The sequence below is a fragment of the Microcaecilia unicolor genome, chromosome 1, assembly GCF_901765095.1.
Source record: "Microcaecilia unicolor chromosome 1, aMicUni1.1, whole genome shotgun sequence".
Taxonomy (NCBI): Eukaryota; Metazoa; Chordata; class Amphibia; order Gymnophiona; family Siphonopidae; genus Microcaecilia; species Microcaecilia unicolor.
Genome location: NC_044031.1, coordinates 263,576,891 through 263,589,729, shown reverse-complemented (window position 1 = coordinate 263,589,729; position 12,839 = coordinate 263,576,891). Strand labels below are relative to the sequence as shown.

The following is a 12,839-nucleotide window of genomic DNA, read 5'->3' as shown; positions in this document are numbered from 1 at the left end:
CAGGGTCTGTGGTCCCTCCAGGAAAAGGATCTGCAGATCAACCTCCTGGAGCTCCGAGCGATCTGGAACGCACTGAAGGCTTTCAGAGATCGGCTGTCCGGCCAAATTATCCAAATTCGGACAGACAATCAGGTTGCAATGTATTACACCAACAAGCAGGGGGGCACCGGATCTCGCACCTTGTGTCAGGAAGCCGTCGGGATGTGGCGTTGGGCTTGCCAGTTCGGCATGCTCCTCCAAGCCACATACCTGGCAGGTGTAAACAACAGTCTGGCCGACAGGCTGAGCAGAGTCATGCAACCGCACGAGTGGTCGCTTCATTCCAGAGTGGTACGCAAGATCTTCCGAGAGTGGAGCACCCCCTCGGTGGACCTTTTCGCCTCTCAGACCAACCACAAGCTGCCTCTGTTCTGTTCCAGACTTCAGGCACACGGCAGGCTAGCGTCGGACGCCTTTCTCCTTCATTGGGGGACCGGCCTCCTGTATGCTTATCCTCCCTTACCTTTGGTGGGGAAGACCTTACTGAAGCTCAAGCAAGACCACGGCACCATGATTCTGATAGCGCCCTTTTGGCCCCGTCAGATCTGGTTCCCTCTCCTTCTGGAGTTGTCCTCCGAAGAACCGTGGAGATTGGAGTGTTTTCCGACTCTCATTTCGCAGAATGACGGAGCGTTGCTGCACCCCAACCTTCAGTCCCTGGCTCTCACAGCCTGGATGTTGAGGGCGTAAACTTCACTGCGTTGGGTCTGTCTGAGGGTGTCTCCCGTGTCTTGCTTGCCTCTAGGAAGGATTCCACTAAAAAGAGTTACTTTTTCAAGTGGAGGAGGTTTGTCGTTTGGTGTGAGAGCAAGGCCCTAGAACCTCGTTCTTGCCCTGCACAGAACCTGCTTGAATACCTTCTGCACTTATCAGAGTCTGGCCTCAAGACCAACTCAGTAAGGAATCACCTTAGTGCGATTAGTGCTTACCATTATCGTGTGGAAGGTAAAGCCATCTCTGGAGAGCCTTTAGTCGTTCGATTCATGAGAGGCTTGCTTTTGTCAAAGCCCCCTATCAAGCCTCCTACAGTGTCATGGGATCTCAACGTCGTCCTCACCCAGCTGATGAAACCTCCTTTTGAGCCACTGGATACCTGCCATCTGAAGTACTTGACCTGGAAGGTCATTTTCTTGGTGGCAGTTACTTCAGCTCGTAGGGTCAGTGAGCTTCAAGCCCTGGTAGCTCATGCTCCATATACCAAATTTCATCACAACAGAGTAGTGCTCCGCACCCACCCAAAGTTCCTGCCGAAGGTGGTGTCGGAGTTCCATCTTAACCAGTCAATTGTCTTGCCAACATTCTTCCCCAGGCCGCATACCCGCCCTGCTGAACGTCAGTTGCACACATTGGACTGCAAGAGAGCATTGGCCTTCTACTTGGAGCGGACACAGCCCCACAGACAGTCCACCCAATTGTTTGTTTCTTTCGACCCTAACAGGCTAGGGGTCGCTGTCGGGAAACGCACCATCTCCAATTGGCTAGCAGATTGCATTTCCTTCACTTACGCCCAGGCTGGGCTGGCTCTTGAGGGTCATGTCACGGCTCATAGTGTTAGAGCCATGGCAGCGTCAGTGGCCCACTTGAAGTCAGCCACTATTGAAGAGATCTGCAAAGCTGCGACGTGGTCATCTGTCCACACATTCACATCACATTACTGCCTCCAGCAGGATACCCGACGCGACAGTCGGTTCGGGCAGTCGGTGCTGCAGAATCTGTTTGGGGTGTAAGTCCAACTCCACCCTCCAGGACCCGCATTTATTCTGGTCAGGCTGCACTCTCAGTTAGTTGTTCTTCGTAGGGTCAATTTCTGTTGTATCCTCGCCGTTGCGAGGTTCAATTGACCTGGGTTCTTGTTTTGAGTGAGCCTGAGAGCTAGGGATACCCCAGTCGTGAGAACAAGCAGCCTGCTTGTCCTCGGAGAAAGTGAATGATACATACCTGTAGCAGATGTTCTCCGAGGACAGCAGGCTGATTGTTCTCACCTACCCTCCCTCCTCCCCTTTGGAGTTGCGTTTTCATTATTTTTGCTTGTCATTCAACTGGCGGGAACGGTCGCGCACGGGCGGGAAGACGGCCGCGCATGCGCGGTGGGCGTGCCCTGCGTGTGGACCGCCCGCGAAGCTTCTTCCGGTTGGTGGGGGCTGCCGCGGACGTCACCCAGTCGTGAGAACAATCAGCCTGCTGTCCTCGGAGAACACCTGCTACAGGTATGTATCATTCACTATATTTCACAGGATATGGACATTGTGAGTTTGTAAACCCATGCCTGATTATTAGTTTAGAGCTCTTATTGTGTTATTTTATTGTACTGCCTTACTTTAGTTATGTGTTCCTGATTTTAATGTATGTATTATGTATGTTTTACTTGAAATCCACCAAGAATTTTAGATTGGGAGGAATATAAATACTTTAAAAGAAATAATAGCTGTGTCCTTTAAAATAAAAAAAAGCACAAAAAAACAAAAACTGAATCAAGAACTTACTTGAAGGGAATTAAAACTGGCTGAATGGAACAGTACGCAAAGAAGTTAATATGATAGTCTAAATCTGAGCCTGTGCTCTCCTGAGCAGTTGGCTTAACACCCCTGAACACGCTGTTGTCACTGTATGAGGTATCATGAACAGGATAATGTTAAATTACATTGCCAAATAAATGACATCGATGCCCAGTGGTGTGCACACTTACCTCTAACACATTATAAACACATTATATAGTCATTGGCAGAACAGAGGTAATCAAAACTTGTATTTTTCATGGCAATTAAGTATGGCTGTAACTCATTTTTCCTATTCCTCTCAGAATCAGAATGGGTAATAAAAACATCACTGTGGCCTTGCGATAGAATGGATGTTCTTAATCGACACAATTTGCTCTGCACAATTGCACATCAAGCACTGGCAAAGAGTTTATACAGGCAGACGTTTGAAGTTCTACAGAATTTGCCAGGATTACACGAACCTCAAGGTAAAGGTAAATGGAGAATGTGCTAGTTTAAAGGAGACAAGAACTCTATAAATAATGAGATGATACTGTCACAGCACAAAATGTAAGATATCATTGCTTCTCAGAGCTGATGGTGAAGACAAAAATGTCATTAGAGATCTCCTGTCTATCTCACACCAAAGAGAAGGATAATGAACACTGGGACAACCAGAAAGGAGTGGCAGTTACAGCCCCCAAACAAGTGATAAGACTGCATTGATCTAAGAAGATATGGGGGATATCCTGCACAGAGCAGTGGTTATAGACTAGAAAAGTGGTGATATGTTGCTGTTAAATCTACAGGAAACAGTGGTAGAGGAGATTGGGGAAGGGGGACTGACTGTTGTGTTGTACATGGAAATTCATATGTGTATCTACCCAGAGTGGGAGACTGGAAGGGCCATTTGGACTTCATCTGCTGTTATTTACCAGTATTAGCAAGTTGCTTAGCTATATATATGTTGATTTCTGCCTTAGTTTAGTACAGATTTAGGACAACATGTGTGATCCAAGTATGTTGTGTCTCTGGGGTTGCAAACTTATAGCTTTCAGCACCTTTCTGCATGTAAAATAAAATATTTTCAACAGGAATGGATTTAAGCATAGGCAATGTACACAAATTCTGAAAAGCCTCAAAATGCTGCTAACAGATTTTAATCAAGCCTGTGACCACAGTGCTACCATGTTGAAAAGCAGCCGACCCCTTAGCAGAAGCTCTTCTAAAGTTCCTTGGGTTTTCATGCCAAAGAAGGGAGCATGGTGTCACAGGGCCTATCAGTGTTAAAGACCTGGTCGGGCTTGTGCCAAATTTACTTCAGTCGAAGAGTTGCTGCTAAAGATCCACAGTGGCACCACGGTGTAGGTGAGGGAACAATAGGAAAAGTGAGGATCTGGGTAGGGACAATAAGAGAGGAGATGTTCCTATTCCCTCGCCCTGTCTATGGGTGCCTTCACATAAATCTAGCCTTACTTTACTGTAATGTAACATTTCAGGTTTATAAAGCCAGAGGAAAGGCAAAAAAGGCCCAGGGACATAGGCGGTCGGTGGCCCAACTGTTTGGGGAGGCTAAAGGGGGTGGGGCCAGGGGTGGAGCTTAAATCCATAATTGTCTGATAACACAGAAAAAATAAATAAGTAAAAATAAAAGTCACAATTAATACCTTTTATTAAATTTAGATATGTATCATATGTCAAAGAATAAAGTGGTTGCTCAAAGCATATACTAACCACAATCACTCAACTGCAAAACACTATGCACAACTTTGTGCAAAAACACACTCAGAACCTTACTGTACCATAAATATTACACTGGGCAGAACCTAATACACCAATATACCACCCAAACGGAAAATGCAGACGGTCAACAATATGAAACAAGGGATCATATCATCACAATTCTCATGTAGAGCCACAAAACACCCTAATTCATGTTTAATGTGGGATAAAATGCCATAAATAAGTAAATAAATATAAACTTTTAATGTTGAGCACCTGATTCTCAAAGTGGACATATTCCAAACACTATAATGAAAATAAATGATCTTTTCTACCTTTGTTTTGGTGACTTTTCTGATCATGCTGGCCCAGTATCTGCTGCTGTCTGTCCTCAGTGCAGGTCAGGAAGTCATCCTCCTTAAATATCTCCCTGGCAACCCAGGACACCTCCAGCCAACCCCCCCCCCTCCCCAACTCTCCCAGCAGTAAGGTAAACAAACCATAAACCAATTTCTACAACTGATTACACACAAGGCTAGAGGGCTTTCACTGCAGCTCCTGCTGTGAGGATGGAGGTAAATCAATAATTTAAACCCCTCAGAGCACAGCAGGGGAGGCTTAGCCTGTCCAAGCCTCTTATACCGGGCGCCTATGCCCAGGGAAAACAGTAAATTCAGAGGAAACATTGATCTGGATGAATATCTTCATAAAGACAGTTATAAAGCTTAACAAATAAATGTTTGTAAACCAAATGTGTGATAAGAGTAGTTCTGTCACAAGTCTTCCTGTAATGAAAATAGATGGAGGCTGATTGGTTATCAGCCATGGCATATTTGTGCATGCACTGGACACAGAATGATTGATATGCATAGCTGCATCCCCAGAGACACAACTTATATTGGCTTTGGAGTTTCCTGAGGAAAATGTAGGGATTTACCCATGTCAGAAATGATATTTAAAGTTGATGATCTGAAGGAAATGAAGCAAATTTTAGATAACATGGATGATTCAGTAGGCTAGATCAACAAGCTAAAGAGTAGCAAATCACCTGGAGTGCTTTCTCCCTCCCCCCCCCCCCCCCCCCCACACGCACACAGACACCTACTTCCTGCACCCCGACACACACAGATGCCCACCTTTTGCTCCCCCAGCAGAAGAAGAGGCTGTGGCCTGACACAAAGCGCTCTTTCATTTCTGGTCAGCGTCTGGGGGAAGGGGGGCTGTGTACACATGCCTGTGTCAAAGTACAGTTTTGGAGCAAGGGGAGAGAAAAATAGAGATGTCGCTGCTATTTTCTTTGCTTCCTGCAGCCTCATTCAAAGTGCTCATATGCTCAGGACCGCAAAACCTAGGTGCTAGGTCCCAATGTTTTAGTTGCCATGGTGACCTGGCGCCTGGTGTTCATCAAGCCTTTTCCTAGAGTATTGAAAGAACTCAGAAATGACATTTCAGATCTACTATTAGTAATCTGTAACCTATCTTTTAAATAATGTATGGTACCTGAAGATTGGAGTGTGGCCAATGTAATGCTAGTTTTAAAAAGGGATTCAAGTAGTTGGGAAAACTATAGACAGATTAGCCCAACATCAATGCTGGGCTAAATGGCAGAAACTATTACAAAGAACAAAATTACTGAAATCATAGGTAGACATGGTTTAATGGAGCAGAGTCAACATGAATTCGACCAAGGGGAAGTCTTGCCTCACCAATCTACTACATTTTTTAAAGTTGTGAATACATGTGGATAAAAGTGAGGCAGTTCATATAGTATATCTAGATTTCTGAAACCTTCTGACAAAGGATGTTGCCTCCTATCCATTGCTCTTAATTTCCTCTGGTGTCCTCACATGAGGGACTGTTGTGGAATGGGAACTGGTAAAAGATAGAAAACAAAGTGCAGGGTTAAATGGCCAGCTCTCTTGATAGAGAAATATGAATAGTGGAGTACCGCAAAGATCTTTACTGGGACTGGGGATTTTTAGCATATTTATAAATGATCTGGAAATGGGAGTGATGATGAGGTGATCAGATTTGCAGATGACACAAAATTATTCAAAGTTGTTAACTCACATGTAGATTGTGAAATTGCAGAAGGACCTTGGGAGGCTAGAAGATTGAGCATCTAAATGACAGATGAAATTTAATGTGGACAAGTGTAAAGTGATGCACATAGCGAAGAATAACCCTGGTAGCTGATCTGGATCAAATAGGAAAAGCTTGTGGTGTCCTTAAATGCCCCTATACACTTGCACAATCAGCGACAGCAGGAGGAGAATGATGGTCACATTCTTCCTCTCTGCCACCTTGGAGCCAATTGCTTTAAAACCATATAGTCAAAGCACTTGGGGCATGGATAGCAAAAGGGAAGGACCACAGCTCAATACAACACCATTTTCTTCTCCTCTTGTCGCCAATCTGCATGGGCAAAGGAAAAGAATATAAAGGCACTACCAGCTATATTATATGTATTTACTAGGATGAATGTGGGCTCCAAATGCTGCACAAAGCTGGAAGTCATGAAGTACCTGATAAGTGACTGGGAAGGAGAGGAAAGGAGGAGGAGAAGCAAAACACTGAGTGATGGGAATGGGAAAGTGATATGGGGGGTAAATGAGGAGATTGGAGGGGCAGTGGTTGTCTGGCATAATTTGAGGTGGTACCCCCTCCGTCTCTATTTCCCTATATATTACCTCCCCCCCTTCCGCTGCCAGTATGACTTCCTTATCCTTCCCCCCTGCCCCGCCAAATTAAGCTGGCAAAATGAATGGAGCGCATAAGTAAGGGCATCAGAACTGGTGCAGGAATGTAGAGAAAGTGAATGAGGGGATTGGAGGTGTGAGGAGAAAGTAAAGGGATTGGAGAGAAGTATATGGGGAGACTAATGAGTGAGGGGATTGAAGGGGCTATGCAATACTGGTGAGTAACTTCATCTTTTAAGAAGTTTATTTACCTTGGGAAATTAAATAGAGATGAAAAGGAAAATTCACTGTGTTGACGTTTATTTACTGCCAGCTTCTTTATTAGAACAGCACACAGTTTCTTTTGTTGCTTTTACAATCATTTGAGTTTGTTTTGTTTCAGATGCCCTTGATGTTTCCCAGTATGGTGATTCTTTTCAACCAACTTTTAAATTCCTGTATTGAAAACAATAGCTTAGGCATGTCTTCTTCTGTGGTGGACTTCATGATTTCAAAGAACATCCCTGTCAACTTTTCATACTTAAGAGGATTAATAACAGCATTGGGAAGATGCTGTTTGTGGCTCAGAGCAAGATCACATTACAAAAGTAAGTGCTATGGTGGCCCTGTCTATAAAGATTTTCTCCCATGTTGTGCCTATGAAGAACATGGCCTTTAGTTTTTTTCCTAGTGCTGTACAAATCTTCAGAAATCTGCACAAATACCTAAAATGTCTATTAAAATATATTTTATTGTTATTTCTTCAGGATGAGGCTCTATTTTTGTTTGCTTTTCCTAAAAAGGGCAAAGGTATTATTCTTGTATAGCTTGGTTCTCTGTGCAAACACAAAACTGTTGTAGGTACAGTGTTGTTCAAAGTACTAAGGGGTTCTTTATTAAGGTGTGCCGAAAAGTGACCTTCGCTAGTGTAGACGGTGTATTGGACGCACGCAGGTCCATTTTTCAGCGCACCTGCAAAAAAGGCCTGGGGGAGTGGGCTGAAATGGACGTGCGGTAAAATGAAAATTGCCATGTCCATTTTGGGCCTGAGACCTTACTGCCACCATTCACTTAGCAGTAAGGTCTTGTGCTTTAACTGGGCGGTAATTGTCAGCGCGTGTACAATGCTGATTACCGCCCGGTTAGCGCTACGCACGCGAAATAAAATATATTTTCCGGCATGTTAGTGGACATGTGTAAAAAAAATGAAATTACCTACGCGAGACACACAGTAGTCGGGCAGTAGTTCCGAATTGTCACGCGTTGTGCGCACGCAGGAGCCTACGCAGCTTAGTAAAAGGGCCCCTAAATCAAAGTACTTAAGTAAAAGTAAAAATAAATGTATATTTTAATACTTAAGTAAAAGAACAGTGAAAAAACATATTTAAAATTTTGCTGAAATGAAAGTAAAAAAGTTATTGCATAATATAATACTTTTGAGTAAAAAGCAAAAGTACAACAACTACAATGGGTGCAACTATTGTTTTATCCCAACAACTTATTGTTCTACAATTAAATCCATTTTGCTTTTAGTAAAATTACATTTTTGAAAATGACTGTCACTCATGCAATTGTGCTTGTGAGTCCATTAATCCAGCACAGCTAAAGAGATGCTGAACTTGAACTGCACTAGCAGAAGTAGATTGTTCAGTCTGATAAAAGTCCTTCAAATCAGGCCAGGTTGCAATATTATTGATCTCTTCTGATTGAATATGCAGCTTTTGATCGAGGAAATCTCTAAAACACTTGACTTCTGTACAGCAGAGTATATTGTATCATCATTATTGTCATTATCATCTGCATTAGTAGTGCTAGCTAATTCTTCTCTTATGTCTTCATCTTTATTATCATCGTCATGCTGTGCAATTACCAAAGGCGGCTTCCACAAAGTTGGAATCATTGTCTATTGCTGTTCTAACAATTTTTCATCTGATGGCAAATTGATGAATATCAACTGTGTGGAAACCTTTCATTCTTAAAGTCAGACAAACAGACTTCCTCTCTAAAGTCTCTATCAATCCAATGGACAGTCAACCCAATGTAAAATTTTCCATGGGATGACCAGCAGTCTGTTGTGGTAGAGACGTATGTTTGTTCACTAAAAATTGCAAAAAGCTTCAGCTTCATCTCCACTTTAAAGTGACCCAACTCATTGCTGTTCTGTTTGGCTGGAGACCAGTAACCAGTACAATTAACGCGGGCAACTCCACTGTTCTCATAAGTTGTGTTCCCTGAACAGCAACATTTAAGATGAGGTGATCCAAATTGGTGAAAGTAGCAAATGTTTTTTGTACTTCTTTACAAGTAAAGTAACAAAACCTTTACTTAAGTACATTAACTAGTTACAATTACTTAGTTACTATTGTCACGGGGCCTTGCAATTTAATTGGGAATCAGCCCTTATTGGCAGTTATGGGTTCCAGCGTTTTCATTTTCATTCAAAAAATCCCTGTTGAAACTAACACTGTAGGCAAAAATTAGATCAGTAAGGACACAGTCCAAAGCACATGCTTAAGTGAAGAACACTGTCCTGGCTTCTGTAACTCCTTCCTGGAGAACTGGGTTCAATTCCCACTGCAGCTCCTTGTGACTCTGGGTGAGTCACTTATTTATTTATTGTTACATTTGTGCCCCACATTTTCCCACCTATTTGCAGGCTCAATGTGGCTTACACAGTACCGTAAAGGCCATTCGCCAAGTCCAGTAGAGAACAAGTACAAGGTTATATTGTGGTCGAATAAGGTAGGTGTGTTTCAGGCACCATGAGGGTTGAAGGGAGGGAAGATTGTATATTGTCCAGTACGATCATTGGTTTTTGCTATGTTGCCGGGTGTGGGGATTTACGTTGGATCGGTAGGGTAAGACTTTTTGAAGAGGTTGGTTTTTAGTGATTTCTTGAAGTTTAGGTGGTCATGGATTGTTTTCACAGCTTTTGGGAGTGCATTCCATAGTTGTGCGCTTATATAGGAGAAGCTAGATGCATAGGTTGTTTTGTATTGAGTTCTTTGCAATTTGGGTAATGGAGGTTTAGGTATGTTCCGTGATGATCGGTTCTGTTTCTGGTTGGTAGGTCTATAAGGTCTGTCATGTATCCTGGGACTACGCCGTAGATAATTTGTGGACCAGGGTGCAGATTTTGAAGATGATCCATTCTTGATTGGGAGCCAGTGCAGCTTTTGTCAGAGGGGTTTATCCATCCATTTCCCCAGGTACAAATAAATACCTGTATATACTATGTAAACTGCTTTAAATGTAGTTGCAAAAACACAGAAATGTGGTATATCAAGTCCCATTCCCTTTCCCTTCCTTCTGCAGTACTCTGCTCCAGGTTCCTTCAAATTTTTCGCAGACATATGATGGAAACTTTTCTTTTAACCTCCCCCCTCCCTTTCCTTGACTCCTTATACACAGTTCAGGGGCTTTCCCCCTTATTGGCCCATTCCGGGTCCTTAGGAGTCTTTAATCTGAAACATCAATGTCTTTCTAAATCCCATTTCCAAAACCAGAAAATACTAAAGTCATAGTTCCCCAAAAGAAAAATACTGCCCTTGGCTCTTCTTAGTTTCGGCCGGGCTGAGCAGCCTCCTCCCTTTCAGTGTTTGCTTTCTCACACTGGCCCTCCCACAGCTGCTGTATCAATTTCAAATACTCAGGCAAAACTTTCTATCCAAGACAAAAATGGTAAGAAACGTTCAAACACTTAGCTCCATAGCTTCTTCTTGGTTATGGTTCTCTGCTCCTTCGGATTCCCCTGAGCCAATTACTTCCATCTCCATTTCTGGGCTTTCAACTGGCTGGCAGTTTGTTAACTCACGTTCCATAGGCTCTGCCTCCCCCCTTCCTGCCCTGAGTCCCTCCCTTCTACTTCCACCCATCTGTGGGCTGGGAGGCAGGACTTGATTTCAGAGGTTTCTCCTTCCTAAGAGGGGCATCTCTAAGCTTAGGGTTGATGGCCACTCTTCTTTTCATGGTTCTTGTGTTAACCCTAGGGTCTTATCAGGGGTGATATCCCGGATTTCCTCACATACACTCCTCCCGAAGTCCCTGCAACCCTTTGCAGAGGAGATTGCACGTCTAGACAGGGAATCTGCGTTTATAATTCTCTTTCCCACCTGGTGTTCTGTTTTGTAAGTGAAATCCTGCAGGGCCAGATACCACAGGGTTAACCAGGCATTACTATTTTTCATCTCATTTAGCCACTTAAACGGGGCATGTTCAGTCACCAGAGTAAAAGGGCATCTTAGGTAATATGCAAGGATTCAATAGTCCACTTAATGGCTAGACACTCTTTTTCAATGGCGGCATAATCCTCTAGTAGTGCTGCAACAATTTACGGCTCAAGTACAGCACTGGGTGTAGTAGCCTAGTGGTTAGTGCAGTGGTCTTTGATCCTGGGGAACTGAATTTGATTCCCCTGCAGCTCCTTGTGACTCTGGGCAAGTCACTTAACCCTCCATTGCCCCTGGTACAAAATAAGTACCTGAATATATGTAAACCGCTTTGAATGTAGTTGCAAAACTCAGAAAGGCGGTATATCAAGTCCCATTTCCCTTTCCCTCCCACCTCTGTTATAGGATAGTGCCTAATCCCTTATTAGAGGCTTCTGTCTGTAGGATAAATTCTGAGATAAAGTCAATACCCTGCAATACTGCTTCTTGACAAAAGACCTTCCTCAGTTCCTGAAAAGCTTGCTGCTCCCCTTGGGTCCATTGTAAAATATTAGGACTATTTTTTAAATATTTCAGTAAGAGGGCTAGCTCTTAAAGAAAAATGAGAAATAAAGTATCGATAGTATCCTACTAATCCTATAAACCCCCTAAGTTGTTCTTTATAGTGGGCAAATGATAGGATTGAATCACCCCCACCTTATTGAGTAAAGGGTGAATGATGCCATAGCCCCCAAATGCCCTAGATACTTGACTTGTCTATGGACAAAACTGCATTTCTTGGGGTTAACCGTCAGTCCTGCCCTTCTGAGGGCAGCTAAATTGGTTTCCCATTCCTGGCTGAAAATGATAATATCATCCATATAGGCCATGGTATACTATTGATGCCCTCCAGGAGAGTATCGGCCAAGCGATGACAGCATGCATTGGCTCCATTTAGTCCAAATGGCATACTTTTAAACTGATAGAGCCCCACTGGAGTGCTGAATGCTGTTTTTGGTTGAAATTTGCGTTAAAGGGATTTACCAATACCCTTTTGTAAGGTCTAAGGTAGACAAATATTGTGCGGACCCCAACCTCTCTAGGAGCTCCTCTACACGGGGCATGGGTTAAGCATCGAATTGAGATATGGTATTAACCTGTGTGAAATCAATACAGAACCTCTGAGTCCCGTCCAGTTTGGGCACCAGAACAATGGGGCTACTCCAAGGGCTTTGGGATTCCTCAGTAATATCCATTTGTTTCAACTCCTGTACCTGTCTAATGACCTCCTGCCTCTTGCTTTCAGGTAACGATAGGGTCATTGCCTCACTATTTTCCCTGGAGTAGTTAGTATCTCATGGGTAATAACCTGAGCTTTCCCTGGTCTGGGTAACAATACTTGCTTAGGGAGTAATTCAGATTTATGCTGGGGCTCACCACTTCCTTCAAACCAGCTGTGGTCCTAAATCACCCTCACACTTCTTCCAGCTTTCTGCTACTGCAGTCTCTCTCTCTCTCCATGGTTTTAATACATTCACATGATACTTCTATTTCTTTCCTGCCCCATTCTCCACCTTATCATCTAGGGGCACTAACTATTATCGTACTACCCCCTCCCCCTCCATCGAGCAGTACATTTATGAGAGGTGGTAGAGACCTGTATTAAAAACTTTGTCTCCTGATCTAAAACTATGTGGCTTCATGCCCACATCATATGAGGCCTTTTGTATTTCCTGACACCTTAACAGTCTATTGTGTCCTGCCTCTGTTATTCT

General features: G+C 43.4%; 1 protein-coding gene across 1 annotated transcript in view; it reads left to right on the top strand.

Annotated features, from left to right (window-relative positions):
* Positions 1-12,839, top strand: part of TOPAZ1 (testis and ovary specific PAZ domain containing 1) — a 304,275-nt gene that overhangs the window by 248,677 nt on the left and 42,759 nt on the right. Inside the window, 3 exon segments of the mRNA XM_030210899.1 lie at positions 2,840-3,004; positions 7,320-7,345; positions 7,347-7,524. Coding sequence (XP_030066759.1) covers positions 2,840-3,004; positions 7,320-7,345; positions 7,347-7,524 — 369 coding nt within the window.